This window comes from Narcine bancroftii, chromosome 5, assembly GCF_036971445.1.
Source record: "Narcine bancroftii isolate sNarBan1 chromosome 5, sNarBan1.hap1, whole genome shotgun sequence".
Classification (NCBI taxonomy): Eukaryota; Metazoa; Chordata; class Chondrichthyes; order Torpediniformes; family Narcinidae; genus Narcine; species Narcine bancroftii.
The window spans coordinates 47,229,123-47,255,864 of record NC_091473.1 but is presented as its reverse complement, the minus strand read 5'-3'; the positions used below and the strand labels follow the sequence as shown (position 1 = coordinate 47,255,864).

Below are 26,742 nucleotides of genomic sequence, written 5' to 3'. Positions count from 1 at the left end.
CCTGTAAATAATTGTACTAGTCTTGATTGATTGCTTTTGTTTGTACAGCACTTTGGTCAATGCAAATTGGAAAAAAATGTGCTATACAAGAACTTGAACATGTTGGCTCCTTTAATGAGACGTTCAAACCTGTGCAGACCTGATGGCCATTGGACCCCGCAGGGCCGTTGTATTGCTGCTCCTTGCTCCCCGCAGGGCTACACCAGGACTGCCTTTACAGCGGCTCCAGCAATATAACTTTTTTTTTGGGTTGTACTTATGTATGGATAGCATGCAAAATAAACCTTGTATATCAGTACATATCTCAATAAATCTAAACTTGAATGTTTAAGAGATTTAATTTGAATCTATGGTCACTCATCCATACTTGATAAAGTAAATCGGTCCTGAAATTACTCTCCAGAATGAGATTGGAACAAACAGTCTACTGTTGTCTAATTTAGACAGAATTGGAGGCCATGCCAGTACTTGGTAATATGTTACTAATTTATGGGTCCTTGGTCACTAGCAAGCCCAAATTTAACTGTTCACTGGCCTTCAGAAGGAGGGGCTGAATCACCTTCTTGATACTGAGTAGCCTTCCAGATCATTTCAAAGTCAACTGCAGTTCCTCAAGTTTGGAATTACATAGCAGATGAGGCCAATGGGTTTGATTCCCCAGTTGGAGAATCAGATGAGTTTACACAAGCCATTAATTTCAACAAATATAGACTATAAAACAATACATCTTATCAAATCAGAAATGGGCTATTCAGTTCAACTCAGCTCTATTCAGCTCATTGAGTCTGTCCTGCCATTTAATCATGAACTGATTCAGCAGATGAGGCCAATGGGTTTGATTCCCCAGTTGGAGAATCAGATGAGTTTACACAACAAGCCATTAATTTCAACAAATATAAACTATAAAACAATATGACTTATCAAATCAGAAATGGGCTATTCAGTTCAACTCAACTCTATTCAGCTCATTGAGTCTGTCCTGCCATTTAATCATGAACTGATTCATTTTCCCACTCAGCCCCACTCCCTGGTTTTCTCCCCATAGCATTTGATGCCCTGGCTAATCAAGAACCTATCAATCATTGTCTTAAATACACCCAATGACTTGGCCTTCACAACTGCCTGTGGCAACAAATTCCACTGATTTACCACCTTCTGGTAAAAGAAATTCCTCTGCATCTCTTTTCTAAATGATGCCCTTCAATCCTAAAGTTGTTCCTTCCTGTCCAAAACTCTCCCATCATGGGAAACATCCTTTCGACATCTATTCTGTCTGTGCCTTTCAATTTTCAAAATGTTTCAGAGATCCCCCCCCCCCTCATTCTCCTAAATTTCAATGAGTACAGAAAAAGAGCTATCAAACACTCCTCATAGGATAACCCTTTCATTCCTGGAATCATCCTTATGAACCTCACTCAGAACCCCCTCCAACGTCAGCACATCCTTTCTTAAATGAGAAGCTTCAAACTGCTCACAGTACTCCAAGTGAGGTCTCACCAGGGCCTTATAAATTTTCCTTCCCTGTTTTGAAATAGCACAATGCAATGTTGCACCCTGGAGTTACTCACACAAGCTACTCCAACAGCACCCCTAAACCTGCATGCTTTACCACCAAGAGGTACCAGTGCAACAAGTGCAGGCAAATAAATATTAACATTTCATTACATTTTATACAGTGGAGTCATTGTACTTTAATCCCCAGGTCCCCATGGGAGAATGTCAATGTAAGGTAAATGATCCAAGCCCTGGATCTTTTTTTTATATATATAAAAATTTCTGATTTTATAAAAGATAATACTTACTGTAATCCCTGATTCACCTTTCTCACCCTACATGAAAGAAGACATACATAATTTTGTGAATCATTTTGAAAACTATCAAAATACCTTCTTTGCTGGTGAGTTGGGTCATGGATAATAAACACCAGAGGGCTATGGAGTAACTCAAGAATAGAAGTTGATAAATAATTGAACATTATGGAAATCTAGGATGTGGGGTCATTGCTGGTGGATGGCAGTAACTCTGAGGATCAGCCAACATTTCATCAGATGCAGGTTTAACTTGATGGAAAGCCCTTACTCTATAAGATTAATTCCATCCAAGACAAATGATGAAATATTAATATAATCTACCACAGAGGAGTGTAGCTGAGCAATCAGTTGGGTCATTCTAGATGGAGATCAACCCTATTTTTTGGACACCATAGCATTCAGAATTGGGAGTGGACAGAAGAGGCATGGGGTTCAGCCATGAATCTAAATGTCTAAAGTGGACCAAGTAGCTGGTCCTTTGCTTCTGCTGTTCTTTTGTTCAAACTTCTAACCTTCCTGTTGATCCCATCCTACAGCTTCAGAAAGGGCATAAGACTAGTTATGGGTGGGAATGGTATTGTTTTATTGTGCTTATTCGGTGATTAGGGTAATCTCTAGCAGTGTTTACCTCCCATCACTGAGTACCAATTCAGAAGGTAGTGGCGAGCCATCCCTGAAGGATTGGTTTACTGGGACATTTAAAAATGAACTACATGGAATGAGTCACAAAAATCAGACCAAGCATGAACATCATATTTCCTCCACCAAACACTTCTGAATCAAATGGGCTTTGGTGAAAATCTAATAAGATTTTTGTTTGAGGTTAACATTGTTTAAGACTACTTTCTGTGCATCTAAATTCCAGATTTTAACTTGAGTCTCTGGATTGTTATTCCAGGCATCTGGGTTACATTAATTTAGATAGAGTCAATGGAGCAAGCATGACTAGCTTCCATTCCAATGTTGGAGGTCCTGAGGCAGTTGATGCAGCCAATTTGGGAACCATAAACTCTTCCACAGGTAAGGCAGGAGGTGGCATTACAGCAATGGAGGAGAAGCAGTAATAATCTGCTGATTTAACTACTGGAGCACCAAATGCATTGCAATAGTGAGAAATGGATTGGCTCTAAAACAAAAAAAATGTGAATTTTGAAGTTATTCTATATAAAAGAACACAAAGAGGTTGGTATAATATTTATTCTCACCTCCTCCAAATTAATCTTTTTAGATTTTGTCTTTCCTCTCCAATACACGTGCTAATGTTTTCAGATTCAAATTTCAGGTTTATTGTCAGAGCATGTACATGATATCACATACAACCCTGAGATTCTCTTTCTGCAGGTCAGGCAGAATTATCACTTATTGGTAGTGCAAAAAAATCTGTACACAGCATATACATGTAAACAAATAAAGAACTGTAAATACTAACAAATGTAAGAAAACTGACTGCAATACAGAGAGATTTTTTTTAAATCAATAAAGTACACAAGAGTCCTTAAATAAGTGCCTGATTGAATTTGTTATTGAGGAATCTGATGGTGGAGGGGTAGCAGCTCTTCCTGAAACTGGTGGTATGAGTCTTCTAGCACCTATACCTCTTTCCTGATGGCAGCAGTGAGAACAGAGTCTGTTCTGGGTTGTGTGGATCCTTGATAATTGCTGCTACTCTCTGACAGAACCGTGCCCTGTAGATGTTCTTGATAATGAGGAGGTTTTGTTTGTGATGTGCTGGGTTAAGTTCACTACCTTTTGCAGAGTTTTACACTCAGGCATATTGGTGTCCCCATACCAGACCATGATGCAGCTGGTCAGCACACTTTCCACCACGTATCTGTAGAAATTTGCCAGGGTTTCTGGTGTCATACCAAACCTCCACAAACTCTTGAGGAAGTTGAGGCACTGACGTGCTTTCTTCATGATGTCATTAGTGATTTGAATCCGGGAAAGATCCTCTAAGATAGTGACTCCCAAGAACTTAAATTTGCTCACCCTCTTTACCTCTGATTTCCCCCAATGATTCCTGGATTGTGTAGCAATTACTTTCCTTTCTGAAGGCAACAATCAGCTCCTTAGTTTTGGTGACATTGAGAGTGAGGTTGTTGTTGGTGCATCATTCTGCCAAGTTTTCAGTCTCCATCCTGTATGCTGACTCATCACCTTTCTTTATATAACCCACTACCATGGCCTCATTGGCAAATTTGTAGATGGTATTATTGTCGTACTGATCTATAGAGTCATAGGCGTAAAGTGAGTAGAGCAGGGGGCTAAGAACACAGACCTGTGGTGCTAAGGTGTTGATGGAGATTTTGGAGGAGATGTTTTAACAACTCCTCACTGACTGTGGTCTGGAGATGAGGAAATCCATGATCTAATTACGCCGTAAGGTGTTGAGTCCCAGGTCTTGCAGATTGCTGATCAGTTTTGAGGGGATGATGGTGTTAAATGCTGAACTGTAGTCGATAAAGAGCATCCTGATGAATGCATTTTGCTGTCCTGGTGTTCCAGGGCTTTGAGTAGAGCCAATAAGATGGCATCCTCTGTAGATCTGTGGTACGGTAAGCGAACTGGAACATATCCATGTGGCTGCTCAGATGGAAGCTGATGTGCTTCAACAACAGCCTTTCAAGTATTTCATCACCGTTGAAGTAAGTGCTACTGGTTGATAGTCAATAAGGCAAGTTACTACACTCTTCACGGGCACCAGTATGATTGATGCCCATTTGAAACAGGTGGGTACCACACCCTGCTGGAGTGAGATATTGAAGATATCCATGAATACCTTAGTAAGTTGGTCAGCACAGATTTTCCTCGGACTCACTCTCCTGAAGGCAGCATGCTCATCATCCTCAAATATGGGCAGAGTTCACGAAGCTCTGCAGACCTCAACCTATTTTCATGAACATGGCCCCTGAGGTCATATTTCAGGAGTGGAAATTGATGAGGTCTGACACACCGGTACTTGTAGGCCAAAATGTTAGTTTGGAAATGTCTGAAGAAAATAACCAACAATCTTAGCTCAATCTTCTTCAGTATTCCCTTTCTGCACTCCTATCTCTTTGAGGTAACAAATAAACAAAAATGCCACTTCCTGATTGAAATTACAAATTCCATCTTGAAATACAATAGAATCATGAACTGCAGATCTGGGAATACAGATGCCTTATTTCCTGAAGGTGGTGTTGCAGGTAGACAAAGTTGTAAATAAAGCTTTTGGCATCTTTATAACTTTATAAACCAAAATATTGAGAATAGGAGTTGGGATGTTAGGTTGAAGTTGTTTAAGACATTGGTGAGGCCAAATTTGGAATATTGTGTGCAGTTTCGTCACCTAACTACAGGAAGGTTATCAGAAGATTTTTCCAGGTCTTCAAGAGTTGAGTTACAGGGAAAGATTAAATAAGTTAGGACTTTATTCCTTGGAATGAAAAAGAATGAGGGGAGATTTGATAGAGGTTTATAAGGTTATGGGAGGAATATACAGATGCAAGTAGGCTTTTTCCACAGATTGGGGGAGATAAGTATGAGAGGACATGGCTTTAGGAAAAATGGGAAAGGTTTAGGGGGAACATGAGTGGGAACTTTTTCACTCAGAGAGTGGTGGGAGTATTGAACGAAATGCCATCTGATGTGGTGAATGTAAGCTCGATCATAAGTTTTAAAAATAAATTGGATAGATACATGGACGGGAGAGGCCTGGATGATATAGAATGGGAGCAGATCATCGGGACTAATGGAATAATGGTCAGCACAGACTAGAAGGGATGAATGGCCTGTAGAATTCTATGGCTCTAACCTATGGATCAAAAACCTATTTAGAGTTTTGATCATCAGACTTTGTGGAAAAATATGCAGCTGTGCTTGCTTGTATGAACATGTGGTGCAGTTGGAGCTCCAGTGACGTGGGTTCAATCCTGACCTCCAGTGTGGCGTAGATAAGGTTTACATGTTCTCCCTTTGGCTACATGGGTTTCCTCCAACTATTCTGGTTTCAACCTACATTCCAAAGATTGGTAGGTTGAATGGCCATTGTACACTCCCAATAGTGCGCAGGTGAGTGGTAAAATTTGGAGATATTTGATGAGAATGAGAAGAAAGTAAAAATGGGATTAATATATTATTGTTAGTAGGTGCTCGACAGTCAGCATGGAGTCGGTGGGATGCATGAGCATTTCTCTGCTGGGTACCTCCCTGGCTCTGTAATTCCATATTCATCTATCTTGGTTGATAGTGCGCTGACTGCATGCTCCACCACAGTGATTCCCTGATGTTCTGGGCAAGTCTGGTAACTAATAATCTAGTACATTGTGAATTCTTATCAAGCAAATACAACTAGCTCTATCAGCACCTTTGCACAAATTTGCTGGTCTTCATTCGAAATGCTATTACTGGTTGCCTAAAGGGTAGCAAATGCAAGTGACATAAAGCAAGGATAATGAAAACTCAATGCAGGATATGACATTGTTAGATCATGCAACCTTGAAAAGCTCAAGAAGGAAGAACTCTTAATATTTACCTTTTGGCAATGGGTAGGACAGTGACCCTAGGGGAAAGGTGGGGGGGGGGGGGGGTGGGGGGAAGAAAGAAAAACATTCAGAATTAACCTTTCCTTGCAATGTTGCATTTCCAGTACTTTCAAAATTAACAGCAAGAATCCTACACTTGGTTATAACAATAATTTACATTTATATAGCACTTGTAAGCCATATGCCGCATGACAAACACGTTCTCAGACAAACCATGTCACTCAGCAGATGATCAAAATTTGAATAGAAAGGTGGGATTTAAGAAAGTGGATGGAAGAGAGGTTTAGTAAGGGAAATGCAGAATTTAGAGCCCAAACAGATGATCTGAGACTGAGATGATCAAAAAGGTTAGGGAAATGAGTACATTACTCATTTTGTGGGGAAAGTAGGAGAGTTTAGTTCTTATGTCGTGTCCACTGGTCCAAATTAAAATGTTCCGAAATGTCACTTACATCTGGCTTTCTGGCAGCAACACAGATTACATCAGCAAGGACCCCTTCAAACCGGGTGAGCGAGTCAAAGTTTTCTGCATAGAAGATGTTCTTCAAGTCTCCATTGGAAACTATACTCTGCAACTCATTGATATCTGCTTCCCCAACACCAACAGCATACATGTGGATTCCTAACATGGAGATAAGATCATAGAGTCACAGAGTTCTGTAGCACAGACTCTTTAACCCAACTTGTCCAAGCCGACCACTTGCCTATATGGGCCTATATCCCTATATGCCTATATAGAGAGCCTATATCCCTCTAAATCTTTCCTTTCTAAATCTTCTACACCTTCCCGATCTATGTATCTGTATAAACAGCTTTTAAATGTTACAATTGTACCCATCTCCACCACATCCTCTGGCAACTCATTCCATATTCTCACTACCCTTGATGCAAAAATGGTGGACTTCAGGTGCCTTTTAAATCTTTCCCCTCTCACCTTAAATCTACGCCCTCTAGTTTCAGATTCCCCCGTCCTGGGAAAAAGACTATGAATACTTACCCTATCTATATCCCTCAATCAAGTTCAACAGTTGAAGACAGAGAAGTAGTTGACTGGGCAATCGAGTTCAACTGTTGAAGGGCATTGAGGTTAGGTGGCCCCAACATCACTAAAAAAGTGAGGGACTGTGCAGCAGGGTGGTCATTGTTGGTATGGTCTGAGTCAGAGTGGAAATGTTTTGGCTCAAGGAGCTTTGGTGAGAAAAGGCTGAGGTGCAGGAGGTGAAATTAAAAAAGGGGCACTAAAAGGATTCAGCAGGTGGGCACAGGTAATATTGTTTTCCTCTAGTCATAGACAGTGGGAATGGCAGCCAAGGTAGGGGACTGTTCCTTTTACAGTATGTGGGTTGTTAGGGAAGCCAGCACTATCCTGGACAACTTCATCTGCAAGAAGTGTGTTCACTGCAGCTCCTGACAAGCCGAGTTAGGAATTGAAGCTGGAGTTGGATGAACTCCAGATCATTTGGGAGGCTGAGGGGTATTAGACAGGAGTTACAGGGACACTATCACACTTAGGAGGCAGGAAGAGGGTAGATGTGTGACAGTCAGGAGAGGGAAAGGGAACAGGCAGAGGAGGTCATGTAAGGAGAGTTCAGGGAGTTACATGCTAGGTTGAAAGACAGGAGCTCCAGGGTTGTGATCTCAGGATTGCTACCCATACCACATGCTAGTAAAGTTAGAAATAGGGGGATAATGCAATTTAACACATAGCTAAAAACGTGGTACTGGAGGGAGAGCTTCAGGTTTCTGAATGATTGGGCTCTCTTCCAGGGAAGGTGGGACCTGTACCAATGAAATTGTTTGCGTCTGAACATATCCATGTGGGAAGGTTTGCTAGTGGTGCTCAGGTGAGTTTAAACTAGATATACAGGATGATGGGAACCAGAGGGCCAAGCAGATAGAGGAGTGGAGAAGGGAAAAGATTATGTGCAAATTGCATGCACTGTTTGAAGTCAACAGGTTGTACATGGTGGAAATGTTGTCAGGTGCATCTATTTCAATGCAAGGAGTAATGTAGGAAAGGCAGATGAGGTTAGAGCATGGATTGGCACATGGAATTATAACATTGTGGCCATTAGTGAAACTTAGTTGCAGGAGGGGCAGGACTGGCAGCTCAATGTTCCGGGCTTCCTTTGCTTTAGATGCAATAGAATTTGGGAGTGGGAGAGGGGTGGCATTGCTCAGAGGGAAAATATCAATGCTGTGCTCAGTCAGGATAGACCAGAGGGCTCATCTACTGAGGTTATATGGGTGAAGCTGAGGAATGGGAAAAGTATGACCATACTCATGGGATTGTATTATAGACCACCCAATAGTCAATGAGAATTGGAGGAGTAAATCTGTAGAGAGATAGCAGACAGCTGCAGGAAACATAAAGTTATGATAGTAGGAGATTTTAATTTTCTACATATTGGCTGGGACTCCCATACTGTAAAAGGGCTGGATGGCTTGGAGTTTGTGAAATGTATTCAGGAAAGTTTTCTAAATCAATATATAGAGGTAGCAACAAGAGAGTGCAATTCTGGGTCTCCTATTAGGGAATGAGACAGGACAGTTAACAGAAGTATGTGTTTGCAAATATTTTGGGTCCAGAGATCATAAAGCCTTAATAATTTCGTTAATTATGGAGAAGGATACCTCTGAGCCTCGGGATGAGATTCTAAATTGGAGAAAGGCCAATTTTGAGAAAATAAGAAAGGATCTAGAAAGCATAGATTGGGATAAAGGTGAAATTTGTATGTTCTTGTCAGGATTAAAGGCAAGATTAACAGGCATAGGGAACCTTGGTTTTTCAAGGGATTTTGGAGATGTGTTTTGGAAGAAGAGAGGAGCTTCAGAAGAAAAAAGGTGCATAACAGGTATAGACAACTTGAAGGAGTATAAAAATACAAGAAAAACCTCAAAAGAAATCAAAGGCTAAAATAAAGCATGAAGTTGCTTTGGCAGACAATGTGAAGGAAAAACATAAGGGTTTCTACAGGTATATTAAGAGCAAAAGTATAGTAAGGGACAGATGGAGGAGATCTTAAAAGTTTTTTTCATCTGTTTCACTCAGGAAGTGGGCACAGAGTTGTGGGAAGTAAGGAAAACCAGCTTTGAAGTCAAGTTAATCTATACAGATTAAAGAGAAGAAGTGCCTGCTCTCTGAAAGCAATTAAGAGTGGATAAATCCCCAGGGCCTGACAGGATATTCCCTCAGACCCTGAGGGAGGCTAGTGTAGAAATTGCAGGGGCTCTGGCAGAAACATTTAAAATGTCCTTAGCCACTTGTGTGGAGCCGAAGGATTGGAGGGTACTCGTGTTGTTCCATTGTTTAAAAAATACTTCAAAAGTAACCCAAGAAATTGTAGGCCGGCGAATCTGACATCAGTAGTAGGTAAATTATTGGAAGGGTTTCTAAGAGATCAGATATACAATTATTTGGATAGCAGAAAGTGATTAGGAATAGTTAACATGGCTTTGTGCATGGTAGATCGTGTTTAACCAATCTTGTAGAGTTTTTCAAGGAGGAAAGGCTGTGGGTATTGCTCACATGGACATTAGGAAGGCCTTTGACAAGTTCCCAGATGGGAGTTTAGTCAGGAAGGTTCAGATGCTAGTTAATCATAGTAAAGTGGTGAACTGGATTTGACAATGGCTGAATGGGAGAAGCCAGAGAATAGTGGTGGATGATTGCTTCTCATACTGGAGGTTGTGACTAGTGGTGTGATTCAGGGATCAGTGCTGGGACCATTGTTGCTTGTCATCTGGATGATAATGTGGTAGACTGAATCAACAAGTTTGCACATGACACTAAGATTGGAGGTTTTGTGGACAGCGAAGGTTTTCAAAGCTTGTAGAGGGATATGAACCAGATGGGAAAAGTTGACTAAAAAATGGAAGTGGAATTTAATGCACACAAGTGTAAGATGTTACAATTTGGAAGGACAAAGCAATAATGGACATACATGGTAAATGGTGGGCACTGAGGAGTGGGTGGAACAGAATGATCCGGGAATACAGATACTCAATTCCCTAAAAGCGATGTCACAGGATAGGGTTGTAAAGAGAGCTTTGGGCATATTGGCCTTCATAAATCAAAGTATTGAATATAGGAGTTGGAATGTCATGGTAAAGTTGTACAAGGCCAAATGTGGAGTATCGTGTGCAGTTTTGGTCACCTAACTACAGGAAAGATATCGATAAGATAGAAAGAGTGCAAAGAAGATTTACTAGGATGTTTTAAAGAATTACAGGGAATGGTTAAACAGGCTAGGACTTTATTCCCTGGAACATAGAAGAATGAAGGGAGATTTGATATAGGTATTTAAAATTATGAGGGAGATAGACAGAGTAAATGTAGATAGACTTTTTTCCACTGAGGGTAGGTGGGTTAAAGGTGAAAGAGGAAAAATTTAGTGGGAACATAAGAGGGAGCTTTTTCCACTCAGAGTGGTGGGAGTCTGGAACGAGCAATGCAGGCTCAATTTTAACGTTTAAGAAGAATTTGGACAGCTACAGATATCAGGCTTGGGAGATGCTACTTCCCATGCATATTTTCTAAAGTTGTTACATGTTCCACATCCACAACCATATTGCATAAGCAATTCCATTGTGAGGAGCATAATTTTATCCTCCTTGCCACAACTACATCGCTTCTCCATGTTTCCAAGAAATGCCTTCAACAAAGTGAGGAGTGGGTGAAGAATACCTGCGCCCTTTGCTCTTGCTACAGCTTCCACGACTCTGTCATCTGAGCGCCCATCTGTTATGAGGACCAGCAAGGCAGGAAATTGTGGGCGTCTCCCTGCAGAGATCTGAAACACGTAATTCAGGACAAAATCTATGGCTCTGCCTGTGGAAGAAATAGAAACAGAGATGGAAAGAAAAAATAAAGAACTCACTTTAATACAAAGAATGCATGACTTACTATTCCGCAAGCTACAATTAGTGAAGATTGCTGACAGAACTTCCTTCATAATTATCCTCAACATTAGGGCACAATAAGGCTGTATACTTGGTCCCCTACTATACTCTCTGCATACTCACGCCCGCGTCTTTCGTCAAGAAATTAACAAAAAGCAGGCAGGCGCCTAATTAAAAAGGTTGGGGGGAGGGAAGAAGGGATAGGGGGAGGATTACAGGCAAACGCCAAGAGACCATAATTGGACATGAATAGGAGAGTAGGAGAGGAAAACTGAGAATTGGTCAGGGAAGAATCCCAGACAAAATTGATCAGTTCTTATGGAAGCGGAAAGAAAAGTAATTCAATATAGAATGCTCTAATTTTTCAGCAACTCTTTCACCTTAATATCTCTGTATATTCATTTACATGTGCAGAATGTGCACACAAGAACTCTACCCTTGCTCTAACTCCTTTACTTCTGGTCTTCCATAACATTACTCCTTGAGGTTACCCCCCTACATAACAGATATCTGTGAATTCTGAGATGGAAGGAGACAGGCATAGGGAAAGAGAGAAAGATAAGGGGTGGGGAGCTGGAAGAAAGGAGACTTAGGGATAGGGGACAAGAGATTCGGAGGGGTGCCAAACAGAAACTAGAGAAGTCAATGTTAATGCCATCTGGTTGGAGAGTGCCCAGACAGAATAGCTCCAAACCTGCTGCTTGTACCTGATAGATATCCCTCCATCTCCTTCATATTCATGTATCTACCTAGAAGCCACTTAAACACTATGATTATATCTGCCTCCAGCACGACTCCCAGCAGCCCATTCCAAGCACCCACTACTCCTTCTGTAAAATATTTGCCCTCCTCCTCTCCCTTATTCCTTACCCTCATCTTAAAGGCACATCCTCCAATGTGTGACGCTTTTGCCTTGAGGGAAAAGATTATGACTGTCCACCCTATCAATTCCTTTCATGATTTTATAAGGCTCTATCATGTCATCCCTCAGCCTCCTTCATCCAACTTTGTCCAGTCTTTCCCCATAACTCATACCCTCTAAACCAGGTAACATGCTGGTAAACTGCCATTGTACCCTTTCCAAAGCCTCCACATCCTTTCTGTAATGGAGCAACCAGAATTGCATATGGTATTCTAATCAAGCCCTACCAAAGTTTTACATACCTGCAATATGACCTTCTGTTATGAAAGATTTAAACTGTGTTTTTACTTCTGCAGCTGCAAGGCTGAGAACCTGTTTGGAGTCAGCAGACATAATCTAAATTCCACCATGAGCCCAGGATGCATATTTAGTAAACACCCACCATGGGGCCCGGGATGCATAGGAAGCTGTTATCTAATTTACACTTATGAGGCCCAGAGCAGTTTACATTTGTTGGTCGCAGACTGTCAGGAGACCTTGAAGATACTTAAACCATTTGTTCAAAGAGATAGGATTTGAGGTAAACAACTTTTGGGATGATATGAGCCAGCCATGGTCCCACTGCTGAAGTGAGAGACTCTCCAAGAGGTGGCAACATCTCTCAGCAAGAGGAAGATAATAAACCATTTGTTCAAAGAGATAATATCTGAAGTAAACAACTTTTGATAAGCCATGGTCCCACTGCTGAAGTGAGAGACTCTCCAAGAGGTGGCAACATCTCTCAGCAAGAGGAAAATAATAAACCATTTGTTCAAAAAGATAAGATCTGAAGTAAACTTTTGGGTAATATAAGCCCTGGTCCCACTGCTGAAGAGAGAGACTCTGGAAGAGGTGGCTACATCTCTCAGTAAGAAGAAGAACTTCAAGAGTCCAGCTAACGTCTCGGTCGAGGGAGGTAGAGAAGCTGCTACCAGCGCCCCGACAACCTACTACAAGTGTGCATTCGTTGCCTCGCTTCGGCAGTTGGGACCAGTCCAGGCGTGAATAAGTATAATTGGGAAGGACTTGCATATTGTAGTGTGAATTCAGCTTTAGATTTAGTAATAAAGACTTGTATAAACCGAACTGCTCTCGGTGTGTGTGTGTCTATTTTCTTTCGGTAGTTCGAACACTGTGACCAATCTAAAATGAACAAAGTGAGAGGTACAAGTTTACCCAAGACACCTCCTTACTTTTGGAATGAAGGCCCCATCCAAAGAAGCCAAGCATACCATATTACCCTATTACTTGCATGGTCACTTTCAAAGAGTTATGGACTTGGACCTCAGATCCCTTTTCATATCAATACTTTTCTGAGCCCTTTGACAACTGCATACATTCCCATTACATGTTTCAAGTGTAACAGCTCACACTTGACTGGATTAAAATCCATCTGCTATTTATTTGGCCATATCTGTAACTGCTCTATATCCTGTTATAATTTTTGATAACCCTCCACACTCTCCACAACTCCACCAATCTTTGTATCATCTGCAAACTCATTAACCCACTCATATACTTTTTCATCCAAGTCATTAATGTGTCTCACAACAGGGCTCCCAACAGTGATCTGTGCAGAACACCACTGGTCACAGTCCTCCAGTCTGAATAACAGTCTTCCACCACTTCCCTCCATCTTCTATGAGCCAGCCAATTTAATATCAACTTAGCGTGGATCCTATGGATTCGCATCATGTGAAACACCTTACTGGTGTCTATGTAGGCAACATTCACTGCCTTCTCTCATCAACTACCTTTGTCACCTCCTCAAAAAAACTCAATCAAATTGGTAAGACATGACCTACCCCTCACAAAGGCATGGTAACGGTCCCTAATCTGACTATAAATTTCCAAATGTGCATAGCATATATGCCAGCATATAGAATGATCTGCAAAACTTAAAAGTGTCACCTCAGAATCAGGTCATCTTGTACACTGGGTCTAAAATCCAAACCTTGACAGTGAAGTCTCAACACTACTGCCATCTTCCCACTGTCCCAATGCAATCTCGGGCATGTCTTGTTAGCTATCAACAAACTCTCAGCACTGCCCCAGAGGTCCATCAGCCTAGTCCGACTATAATCAGTTCTGCACACTTTAAACGGCCTGTTCCAGGAGTTGACAGTAGTTTATTTTAAAATATGCTAATAAAATCAAAACCTTTACAGGGGTAATTTGTTATTAAAATATTGTAATTTGCTTTTAACAGTATCCACTGGTCAGTGGTAAATGCCAGATTTTGGGGTTGTCTTATACAAAGGGTATAGCTCAAAACTTACACTTTAGGTGGAAATTCCAGGGTTGTCCTATACAGTCGTCCTATACACTGGCATATATAGTAAATCCTATCTAAGTATCTTTCCAGTAGTGTTCCTACTGCTGATAGGTTTACTGACCTATAATTTTCTGGATTATCCTTTTTGCACAGTGGCTACAGTGAGTACAATTTACATTGCAGCTATTTGTCTTGACTACTTCAACAGCACTTCCATCCAGATATGGAAATAAATCCCTGCCAGGTGTAAATCCTGGAATTATAGCATGAAAAACAGCATGTAAATAGCCCTCTTGGCCCAACTCTCCCATCCTAAGTTACCTTTGCCTGAGTTTGGCCCATATTCCTCCAAACTAATGAACCTGTCCAAATATTTTTTTTTTAATTGTCCTCACCTCTACCATTTTCTTTGGCAGTCCATTCCAATTACAAGTTGTCCTGAGGTTATTTTAAAATATTTCTCCCCACATCTTAAACCCTATGCCCTCTTTTAGACTGACCTAATCCTGAAAAAAAAGTAAGCTTCCTTCATTCCAGGTAAAGCAGTTCTAGCATATCAATTTTCTCCCGATACTTCAAGCCCATTCTCAGCACCATCCTTGTAAATCCTTTTTATGCGTTGTCTTCCACTGAATCACTCCCATTCTAGAATACAGTAACCAGAACCAGACACAATATTCCTGAAGGTCATTCCCTAACAGCACCATGGAAGCACCTTCAACTGGACAACTGGGGTTCAACAGACTGGTTCGCCATCACCTTCTCAAAGGGAAATAAGGATGTGCTCGAAATATTGACCTTGCCAGCTCCATTCATTGTTGTATTGATTGTTGTGACATCTTCTGACAACATGATCTGCTGAAGGATGGTTTACTCTACCTCGCCTATTCACAAAGTCGCAATAAGTCAAAACCCCTGCCCAAGGCTCCATTTAGTTTGCTTTATAGACCCTGAATAGGACTGGCAGAAGCTGCAACATTCCTCAAAAGCAACGAGGTTCCCAGCATAATCCAGTGAATTTAGCTTCTAACTTACTTGTTTGCCATTCCTCCAGGTATATGCCATTTCTCTCTTATAAACAAACAGGTAAATTCAGCCCTATTGATTAATGTTATCTTTGTACAAATGGGTGTTTGTTGGTTGGTACTGCTTAATGGACTGAAGAACCTCTATGTGTTGCACGTCTTTGACTCTTGGACTTTATTTTGGGAATTGGAGAGAATAAACAACCTGACTTCAACCTTGCCAGCCTGCACCAGTGACAAAAACAGATTGTCAGATGGCCCTCTCTTGGTGCATTTGTTAGATATTCAGATCCTCTACCTGTCTTCGTCCCACCGTGCCGGTACTGAAGTTCTCTGATGGCCCGGAGGAGCTCCTGATGAGTGGTGAGTTTGCCCAGTGGGATTTCAATTTTGGGATCATCACTGTATTGAACTACAGAGACCTGAATCAAGAGATAGGGACAAAGTTAAAAGATAAAATAGTTCTGGCACTACTATTCAAACTACTGAGTGGAACTGTCAGAGCCAACAACTTCAAAGCTTCAGTATAACCTACAAGAGAAGAACAGGGTTGAATGGCTGCTTTTCAACCTCAGACTTGGTTTGGACTATTGCACATTTAACACAGTAAAGCACCCAAAGGCAAATACAATTATAATGTTTAATAGGTATTTGGACAGGACAGGTAAGATATTAGATGGACAAAAAGACATGAAATGGCCTTGGCATGCAAGGTTAAAGACAATCACAAACCTTTTGTAAATAGCAAAAGAGTAGCTAAAGGTAGGCCACATCAAGGACTAAAAGGGAAATCTATGCGTGGACCCATCAGAGCAGTGGTTCTCAACCTTTTCTCTTTCCATTCACATACCACTTTAAGTATTCCCTATGCCATTGGTGCTCTGTGCTTTGTAATGGATTGCTTAAGGTGGTATGTGGGTGGAAAGAACGTTTGAAAACCACATTTTAATCATGCCTGAATGACCTGTTAATAGCACAGTTTCATAATTCCAAACAAAATGGGCCAATGACAATTTTTCTCAAGCAAAATATTTCAGTAACAATTGGGTCTAGAGCATCCTGTCTCGAAGCATACAAGGGTGGAGAAATCCCCTGGCCCTGACCAGGGTGGCACAGTCAGTGTAGTGGTTAATACAATGTCATTACAGCTTCAGTGACCCAGATTCGAATCCAGTACAGTGTGCAAAGTGTTTCTATGTTCTCCCCATGTCCTGTGTGGTTTTTTTTTCCAGGTGCTCCCTTTTCTTTCCACCATCCAAAATGTACAGGGTAGGCAGGTTCATTGGGTATAATTGGAATGCACGAGTTTCTTGGGCAACACTTTTATAGCGCCAGCAACCAGGGATCGAAACTGGTCTTGTCTGAATAGAGTTTGCCCAATTTTTCCATGTCCACATAGGTTTTCCCCAGGTGCTCCTGTTTCCTTCCATGCTGAAAAATGTACAGGGTTGTAGATTAATTGGGTGCAATTGGGCAGCACAGATTTCAATGGCCAGAATCAACCGTGCTTGAAATAAAATTTAAGTACGACTAGAGGATTGATGTGATCGCTCTTCTGGGAGCTGACATGAACACTATGGGCTGAATGGGCTCCTTTTGTGCCCTTAGAAGTAATTCACTACACCTTCCATTTAACATCACATCCACTTTGTTCATGTCTTCAAAGCCTCGGTGAGGCTTGAACTCAGGCTTATCTACTACGTAGCTATTGAAGAATGGATGATAAATCTTAGTCTTGTCCATAGCTCCATTAAGCCACAAATGAATAAATTAAAACCATTGTTATGGTAAATTCAAAATCCAAACATCTCATCCCTATCCGTATTTAGATTATCCATGAGGAGTTCAACTTCGATGTTCCTGACAAATAATGTGATGGAATAGACGTACCTGAGTTGCATCAGAACCAATGTGGGGAAGATGAGAGACCACATTGTGTAGGAATTGCTTCACCTTTTGGAAGTTCTCAAGCCCAATACTCCCAGAGCCATCGATGAGGAACACAATATCAGCTCGAGCTCTGGTACATGCTGCAACCAAAGCAAAGCAAAACTGTCCCATCAGAACACAAAGTCGGAAGAATAGGCAAAAAGAGCCCTCCAGCCTGCTCTCCTAGGATTACAGAAAGGTACAGCACAGAAACAGGCCCTTTAGCCCATCATCAAGATTGACCAATAATTGCTCACTTACTTACATTAATCTTACATCAGTCTCAATCTCTTCTACATTCACACCTACCATTTTCTGCCACTCAGCTTTACACTAGAAGCAATTTACAGTGTCCAATTAACCTACCCACCCACACATATGAAGAGAATGGATAGGTTAATCACATCTTATTGATGTTACACTAATTAGGCCCCAATTCCAAGGAGAAGTACCTTTTAGATTTGAACATTAGCCTTCTAGTCTGGTAATTCTTTGTAAATTTAAGGCAATCACAAAAGTAATTCAAGGTGAGAGGAAATTACTGGAATCAAAAGCCTTCACCCGTTGAAAAGTAAAAATATATCAGAGAACCCGACAGGATAATAGTCATTGTATCCTGTTGGTTCTTTTTACAGTTCTCCAATTTATTCCCATCCTTCCCCATTGGAGGGTGTCGGAGCTTTGGAAAGAGTTCAGAAGTGATATACCTGAATGCTGCCTGGGTAAGAGAGTATGAACAACAGCTGGACAAACTTAAGTTGTTTTCTATGGAGTGTCAGAGCCTGAGAGGAGATCATTTATAAAATAATGAGAGACATTGATTAGGTAGACGTTAAGAATGTATTTACTATTGTAAAAATATGAGTACTGGAGGACATGTATTCAAGATGAAAGAGGGAATGTTTAAGGGAAATGTTCAAGACAGGAATTTTACTCAGGAAGTGGGACAGGCTGCCCAGATATGGCAGTGGAAGTAGACACCATGCAAATGTTCAAGACACCTCTAGATAAACACACACTTATGCAAGGAATAGAGGTCAGGGATCATGTGCAGGCAGGCAGGAGATTGAGTGAACATACAGTCAATACTTCCCTCTCAAATATGTTCCCAGTTCCTTTTTGAAAGTTCCAGCTGAATCTGGCAGCGTGTTTGAGATCACACTGTTCTCCAATCAATTGGTTCCTCATGCCTTTGAGTGAAAAATTGGCAAAGAGGCAGGGATATCTCTTCAAAAGAAATCTGAGGCTTAATTTTGATTCATTAATGGGAACTGAATATCAATGGCAAGGCCAGCACTTTTGGCTCTCCAAATCTTCTTTGAGAAGCGGAGGTGACAACTGAGGCCAAATATTACTGTGGACCTGGAATCAGAGATAGGCTAAGATGATTAACGATGGTAGATTTTCCTCCTTCAGTGCACCTGGTGGGTTTTTACAACAATGCAGTACTTTGATGGTCAGCATTATAGAGAATGACATTTTGTAAAAAAATTATCACACATTTTAAACCAACTGTACTTCAGTTTTCTTGTATAGAAATTGTATAGAATTTGGATGGGAATTTACTTGCATTCCAGGTCATTAGTTCAGCATCCATTAATTAACCGTGATGAAGGGGGATTAAGACTAGCCACACCATGAGCTACAACCCCAGAGGTAACAGGCAAGTAGAGAGGGAAAATGGCACCATCTGGAGGATGGTCCTCCTGATGCTAAAATCAAAAGGCCTCCCAGTATCAAGGTGGCAAGAAGTATTGTCAGACACTTTGAAAGCGATACGGTCACTTATGTACTGCCACGAACATGACCCCACCCCCATGACCACCTGTTCTCTTTTCCAAGGAAATCTACATCAGGCACAGCAGTGCCAAGCTGGATGAGTGCGCCAGGGCCAGTGCTCATTCGGAACCATGGAAAGACACAAAAGACGGATCCGATTGTCGAAAAGGGAGAGCTGCTGCACATAACCCCACAGTATCCTTTCATGGAGTACCCTGACAGAAGACAGGACTCGGTATCCATGCAGGACCTTGCTCCAGCAGGAAACACAGAAGAAGAAGAGGAGGAACCATTGTCGGCACCAAGAATGCCCCGAACAGTGCCAGGAACTGTGATGTTATCGCCGGGGCCCCAGAACAATGTGTTTTTACCACCCCTGACCTTGGACACTGCTGATCAGACACTCCCAAACAATCCTTTAACCCTACTTCCACCCTCACCCTAGGCAGCACCCGAGCCCGTCCGGAGAAGTCCTCGAGACAGAGAAGAGCCCCAGTAAAACTGACTATGTAAAAATGTATAGATGGGGGGGGTGGGGGCGGCGGGAGCTCAAAATTCTTCTCCCTGACTTAGAATGTGATGATATGGATACCTGCCATTTCATCACGTGGCCAAAGGTATCGGCTATTGAACACTTCTGACCTTCCTGGCTAAAGGCAAGGCTGTGTTAGGTTTCTTGTTGATTAAAGTTCCATTTCAATCTCATGCTCTACTTGGTTGATATGTCGCTACAATCACTATGCCTCTGTATCTCTGAGAAAGGAAATATCAACTGTACTGGCGAGTAAATAAGACAGCAGACTTAAACTGGAAAAGCATGAGCAAAGAGAAGCTGGAGGGACAGGTAGCATCCACACTTAGATATGGTCAGTCAGTGATTTGGGTTGGGAGACAGCCATTTGGTAGGTGTGTTGCTATATTGCTCACCAAGTCGTTCAGAAATGGAAGTTTGAGGTCCAAACTCCGTTCCAAACATGGGCCGGATGGTAAAAACGTACTCTTGCCCAATTTGCAAGTTGGTGATCGGGTATGAAGCTGTAGTTGCTGGCAGCGTGATGGACTCCTGTTCTTCTTGTGCTAAAAAAAAGAAAACACCAAGAGATTTGTTAGGTTAGAGTCAGCACTCTCCTGCTTTCACCTAGGTAGTCCCCTTGCCCCAGAGAAATGGTGACATCTCTGGGTTCTGAGATGCCCAATGAGGTCCATGTGGGCCCCACAAGGTCTGCCAGGGGTAGGGCAGGAGATGTTTGATAGAATAGGCAGTACACTGTCCCAAATATTATTTCCTCAGGGCTTTCACATGCTCCAGACAAGGAGAGGAGATCCTTGGGCCCTTCTCCATTCTGTTTCAGTCACAGTCCAGGGATTCCCATTCATCAGTTGGCTTTTCTTGATGCTTAGGTTCTGGAAAGCAAGGTCCTAACTGAAGCTTTCTTTTACTAACTCATAGACTCAGACATTTACTTGTGGAGGGAAGGATATGAGCAGAATCCTAAATGAATACCTATTTATTCATCAGTATTTAGCAGGAATAAGGATGAGGATGGTAATCGGTCTGTTCATCATGCATTGTTGAAGATGCTGAGTGCAAGGTCCCAAATGAAGCTTTATTCATGGAGATGGACATCACTGGAATAGTCAACATTTCTGACTTAAAATGCCATTGAAGGAAACCATTTTTGTGTCAGGTCCATGGTAATCAGTTGGCCCCATTCCTATCTCTTTATCTCTACATTCCTTTGTATCTAACTCTCTCATCATTGCCAATCAACTTCCAATGCCACTTAGCAACACCAGGGGGAGTTTACAGTAACTAATTACTTGTCAGGATGTCTTTGGGATCTAGAAGAAATAAGCATCGGGGAGAAACCCCGGTGGTCTCAGGGAAAACATGAAAACTCCAGATGGACAACACCGAGGTAAGAATCAAACCCAGGAGGCTGGAGCTGTGAGCAGCAGCACTAACTGCTGCACCACCATACTACCCTATTTCCCCATCCAACTTTCCTCAAACCACTCCCATAACTGGGACGATTGCTAATGAGATGATAAAAATCAACCCTGTTCTCTAGGCCTTAGAGTCATATCTTGCACGAAGAAAATAATAGTGACTCAGAAAGTCATGGTCTCGCTTAATGATCCTATTTTTAAAATTATATCCATGTTTAAATAATTCATCAATCCAGGCCTCCAGATTAATCTAGTAATGGAATCATTACATCACCATCTGTCTAGTCCAGGAACATCAAAATATCTGTATACACCATTGAAACATCACTTTTTCTTTCACTAACTGCAATTTTGAATAATTATCTAACCTTTTATAATTATTATTTTTTTCTTGGCATACGGTGTAAATTTAATTTATACTATTGTAATTCATGTATCATTTGAATGTGTGTGGCTGCAGCAAGGAAGAATTTCAGTGCCTCTGTACATTGCACTGATGCATTATGACAAACTCTTAACATCATCAAATAACTTGTCAGCAGTAAATACTGAGAGTACTCAGAAGGTCAGCACACAGTGCATTTCCTGTTTGTTTTTAAATTTCAGATTTGAGACAGAAAGTGGTCATGCTTGCGAATGGTGATGTCTTTGACCTCCAATTAAAGGCGCACAAAGGCGAGAGGTTTCTCAGTTTGAACTTACCCGAGGCAAGTCTCCAAGAGAGGTTGAAGCTGGTGGCACCAGGAATGAGACTCCAGCCCAAAATCACCTTGCTTATGTCGACATTTGTCACTCGGAAATCCTGCACTTCCTCAGCTCGAGCTACAACAGAAAAAAAACAGTGGAAACAGTCTGAGAAATATGGAGGACTAATATCCAGCATGACCCAAAGTCTATCCCAGTAGGGCACAGCTTACAAAGTGCAGACCACATCCATTCCACCCAAGAGTCTCATCTAACCTGCCTCAGTGAACATCCCTGACCTTACTTACTTGGAGAATATTCCTAAATCCTGCACAGTGTAGGACAGGTTCAATGCAAAACAAGACAACTTCAACATAAAAGGTCACCTCTATCTCCTCAGAAATGATTTGCTGTAAGCATCAGGGTTATATCAAGGAGCAGGAGTAAGCCACCCAACCTGCCCCACAATTTATCAAGATCACTGCCTATCTTTGACCTCAGCACCACTTCCCAGCACTATTGCATATCCCCAAGTACCACAATAATCTATCAGTCTGTGTTAGGAGCTCAAACAATGATAAAGACTCCACAGATCTCCAAACATTCACCAGCCTCTGATTTAAGAGATTTCTCTCTACTTTGGTCCCAACTGGCCAATCCTCACTACAAAGGTGTGACTCCTAGTAAAGGACTCCCCAGTCTGGAGAAACAAACTCAGAACTGTCAATGAGCTAGAATGTCTCTAGTACACATTAACAATGAAAAATATTCAAAAGCTAAGAAAAACAATTATGCTGGCAGCAACTTGAATTTTCTACAATTAACAAAGAGTACTCTTAAATTCTTAATTAATTTTTTTTAAATTATGCATTAGTGAAATTTACCTCTCACTGTGGGAATAAATGGCACAGTAGAAAGCCCTTCCGTCGCATAAAATCCATGCAGCCCAAATACACCCATTCAATCCAAGGTCAGGATTGAACCAGAGTCTCTGGTGCTGAGGCAGCTGCTCTATTAGCTGTATCTCTGTGCTAATTACTTGGTTGTGATCAGATTGGGGATTGTGGAAGCTTGCTGTGTATAAATTGGCTGCCCTATTCCTACATTATTAACAATGACTACACTTCAAAAAATCTTCATTGACTGTAAAGAACTTTGAGAAGTGCAGAGATTTTTTTGAAAAGATTCAAGAAATAATGCAAGTATAATCATATTCCCATTCAATTTACTTGCAATTAATTACATACATTTCCCTGTTAACTAACCAGTACTAGCAGAGATTGTGGTAGGAATCCCTTCTTGATCACCAAATAGTGAGGACACTCTGATTATGTAACTCCTCCCAGGCTGCAAGTTCAAGATGTTGAATGAGTTGATGTTTGCTGTAACATATCTATTGTTATCTGGTCCTCCTGTGGATAAAACAGAATCTTATTTCCAAACCATGATCTAAACAAAGACTGCATGCGTGTGTGCATTTGGACGTCTGATTGTGTGTGATTTAGTCATTTAAAGAGTGATGGACATTGGTGTGCACCAATTGGAGAATTTCAGCTAATTCTGAGTACCATATATACTGAGTACCATATATAGCTAATTCTGAGTACCATATACGCAAAAGTCAAATTTTTAGACCATTTTTAATATTAAATTTATGGGGTCGACTATTACAGGGTTACTATTTTTCAGGGACTGAAATTCACACTAGAATCTGAAATAAATGATCTCAAAATGAACAAAGAACTAAAAACACAATGGACTGAAGTAATAATAGAGTGTGCGCATCAAAACACACGTCCCAACAAGCCACAAAAACCATAAAACACACAAGTCAGCAGACACAATGATTGGGAGGGTGGAAAGAAAGGGGGAGTTCAAAGTTGAGTAGCGAGAGGTGGGAGGGGATTGGGAAGAAGGTGTTGGGGGGGAGAGGGGGAGAGCCTGTGGGATTCAGCAGTTTGTGTCTGGTGTCATCTTTGTAGAAGCTGACATTGGTGTGGGAACTGGTGAGGGATTGGCATGGAGGGCGGAACCAGAGTGGTTGGGACCAAGATAAACATCTGCGTGATCGGAGGCATTGGAATCTCCGGATTGTGAGTGGCCAGAGCGCGGGTTTACAACTGAGGAGTCGGGAGCTTTGGCTGGTGGACAGCTGTGGTCAAGGTGAGACACTAGGGTTGACTTTTACACGAGTTAATACAGTATATCTATATTTAATGTGTGTATGTACACACACACACACAGGGATGTAAAAACCAAGTAGTTCGGCTATTTTCAGGCAGAGGTAGATAGATTTTTGAAAAGAAAGGATGTGAAAGATAGAAATATAAAGCTGAGGTTTCAATCAAATCAGCCTTTGTTTACTAAATGAAGGGTCAAATGATCTATTTCTCCCATTTTGAATGTTCCATGAAACATTACAGCACAGAAACAGGCCATTCAGCCTATCTAGATTGTATTGAACTTTTCCATCTATTCCCATCGACCTGCATTCAGACCACAGTTCTCCATACCCTTCCCATTGATATTCAATCTTTCCTTAAAAAGTCAAAATTGAATCTGCATCTACCACATTTGCTGGTAGCTCATTCCACCCTCTGAGTTAAGAAGCTCCCCTGAATGTTTCCCTTAAACATTTCACCTTTCACCCATGTCCTTAAATTCTTGTCTCAACCAATCTCATTTAGTATACCTCCATCAAATCTCCCCTGATTGTCTGATGCTCCAGGGAATAAAGTCCTAACTTATTCAAGCTTTCCCTATAACTCAGCTCCTCACGTCCCAACAACATCCTTATAAATTTTGTTTTCTTTCAATCTTATTGATATCTTTCCTGTAGGTAGGTGATCAAACTGCACACGATACTGTCTTGTTCTAAGATATGCAGATTCCCAGTACGTCGGGTATGTAATGGAGCCAACAATTCAAGGAAGGACTGGTGAAAAGGCAATGGTTGTATGCTTAGACTAAGGACTGGTGGAGAATTAGCATGTCCATGATCCAACAGAAGCAACTCCCAGGGAACAAAAGATGTGGAAGCAAATGAGCAGCAGTAGATAATCCTGGAATTGGTGGTGATATGCATCGACTTAGCGAGAGAGCATGGAGACAAAGGATTGTCAGTGTGGAAATACACCCTGTGGAACTCCAAACGATTAACTTCTTTGGAAACAGAGGGAAAAAAGTGCAAAGTTAAAAGGCTGAGGTTTGGAGTCTGGGAAAAATAACCCAAAGTGAGCAATGGAAGCAAATCCAGTCATCATATTCTTATCCCTGCTTATGATGGCTAGTTAATGTGGACCACACTTCAGATGTAATGGCTTGATACTGTAAATATTGCCTCATGTGGCTGTTGAGGTAGGGACTACAGGAATTTCTTGATTGCCTGTCCAATTAATTCTCTCATTGATTTTGGACATTAAATCACAATGAACACTTTACCTTCAGCCTGTCTCCAGTAGATCCGATATCCCGTGGTTCCTGGCACACCACTCCAGGCAATCTGAATCCGCTTCGTTGTTGAGGCAATGGCCCGGAGATTCCCAACTCCTTCTTGTGGACGCTCAACTGCAGCTGTAGTTTCAATGCAAAGAAAAGACTGCAACTTGTTAATACAGGATGGGGCAGGATGGGCATGTGGACATTGGGCACAGAGTTACTGCCAGATCATTGAGGGATCAGAGGTGAAGAGAGTGAGCAAATTTAGGTTCATGGGAGTCACTATCTCGGAGATTCTTTCCCGGACCCATCACGCCAATGGCATTATGAAGAAAGCACGTCAGCACCTCTACTTCCTCAGGAGTTTGTGGAGGTTTGGTAAGACCAGAAACCCTGGAAAATTTCTGCAGATGCGTAGTGGAAAGTGTACTGACCAACCGCATCACTGTCTGTTATGGGAGCACCAATAACTCTTGAGTGTAAAACCCTGCAAAATGGTAGTGGACACAGCCCAGGAGATTACAGGAAAAACCATCCCCACATTTACATGTTCACACTGTGTACAGTTTACTTTTTGCATGACCAATTATTGGTAATTCTGCTGTGCCCGCTGGAAAAAGGAATCTCAGGATTGTATATGATGTCATGTATGTACTCTAACAATAAATCGGAGACTTGTGAAGTCGATTAGCTGCATTCTTACTATGGTAAAGGGGGAATATATTCAAATCTGCAAACAAGAGCTAACCGCCAGTCTCACCAGCAAGGATAGCAAATGTAAGGTGAAGGCTGAGGAAGATATCTGACAATATTTGGACACTTCTCTGCACCAGCAACAATCTCCACCCATTTATCTGCTTCCACATGTATGTATTTTGGTTGATGTGGTTCACAGTGTGAAAAATAAAAAAATATTTTTAAAAAATCTTCTACACTCCAGGAATAAAGTCCCAGCCTGGTTAACCTTTCCCTCTAACTCTAGCCCTGAAACACTGATGACATTCTTGTAAACCTCCTCTGCACTATCTCTATTCTGTTTGTTTCTTCCTGTAATTCGACGACCAAAACGGCACACAAGAACTAAGAACTCACAACCCATCTGCTGACTCAACAACGTGTGCACGTGGAAGCAGCAGTTGGTTTACTGCTATAAACACTGTCTCGTGTGGCAGCTGAGGCAGGAATCATAACAATTTTAATGAGGAAATTGGATCACTACACAAAAGAGGACACATGACAGCAGGAAAGAGGAGGGTATAAGCGGAATGGTTCCATTGGGAGAGAAAGAATGATAAAGTATGGAGTAGCATCATCACCATGAGTGACTTACGGGTAGTTGCAGTAATTGTTACAGGGCGTCCTTCTTGATTTTCGATCAATGCAACTACTTTCACGAGGTAATTAATTCCACCTTCAAGATCCACAATATCGAAGGTACTTGTATCTCCAGATACAACCTTGCTAGTCTCAGGTCCTCCTGGAAACAGTGAAGAAATACACAACAAGCATTGGTCACTCAAAATAA

At 41.5% G+C, this 26,742-nt stretch overlaps 1 protein-coding gene across 1 annotated transcript in view; it reads right to left on the bottom strand.

Annotated features, from left to right (window-relative positions):
* LOC138765291 (collagen alpha-1(VII) chain-like) overlaps nucleotides 1-26,742 on the bottom strand; it is a 174,885-nt gene that overhangs the window by 34,130 nt on the left and 114,013 nt on the right. The window contains exons 24-34 of the mRNA XM_069942337.1: nucleotides 26,548-26,694; nucleotides 25,221-25,352; nucleotides 23,045-23,191; nucleotides 21,798-21,917; nucleotides 20,073-20,222; nucleotides 17,328-17,467; nucleotides 15,736-15,859; nucleotides 11,022-11,165; nucleotides 6,787-6,956; nucleotides 6,325-6,351; nucleotides 1,803-1,829 (exon numbers count right to left, since the gene is read on the bottom strand). Coding sequence (XP_069798438.1) covers nucleotides 1,803-1,829; nucleotides 6,325-6,351; nucleotides 6,787-6,956; nucleotides 11,022-11,165; nucleotides 15,736-15,859; nucleotides 17,328-17,467; nucleotides 20,073-20,222; nucleotides 21,798-21,917; nucleotides 23,045-23,191; nucleotides 25,221-25,352; nucleotides 26,548-26,694 — 1,328 coding nt within the window. The remainder of the gene's footprint in view (nucleotides 1-1,802; nucleotides 1,830-6,324; nucleotides 6,352-6,786; nucleotides 6,957-11,021; nucleotides 11,166-15,735; nucleotides 15,860-17,327; nucleotides 17,468-20,072; nucleotides 20,223-21,797; nucleotides 21,918-23,044; nucleotides 23,192-25,220; nucleotides 25,353-26,547; nucleotides 26,695-26,742) is intronic.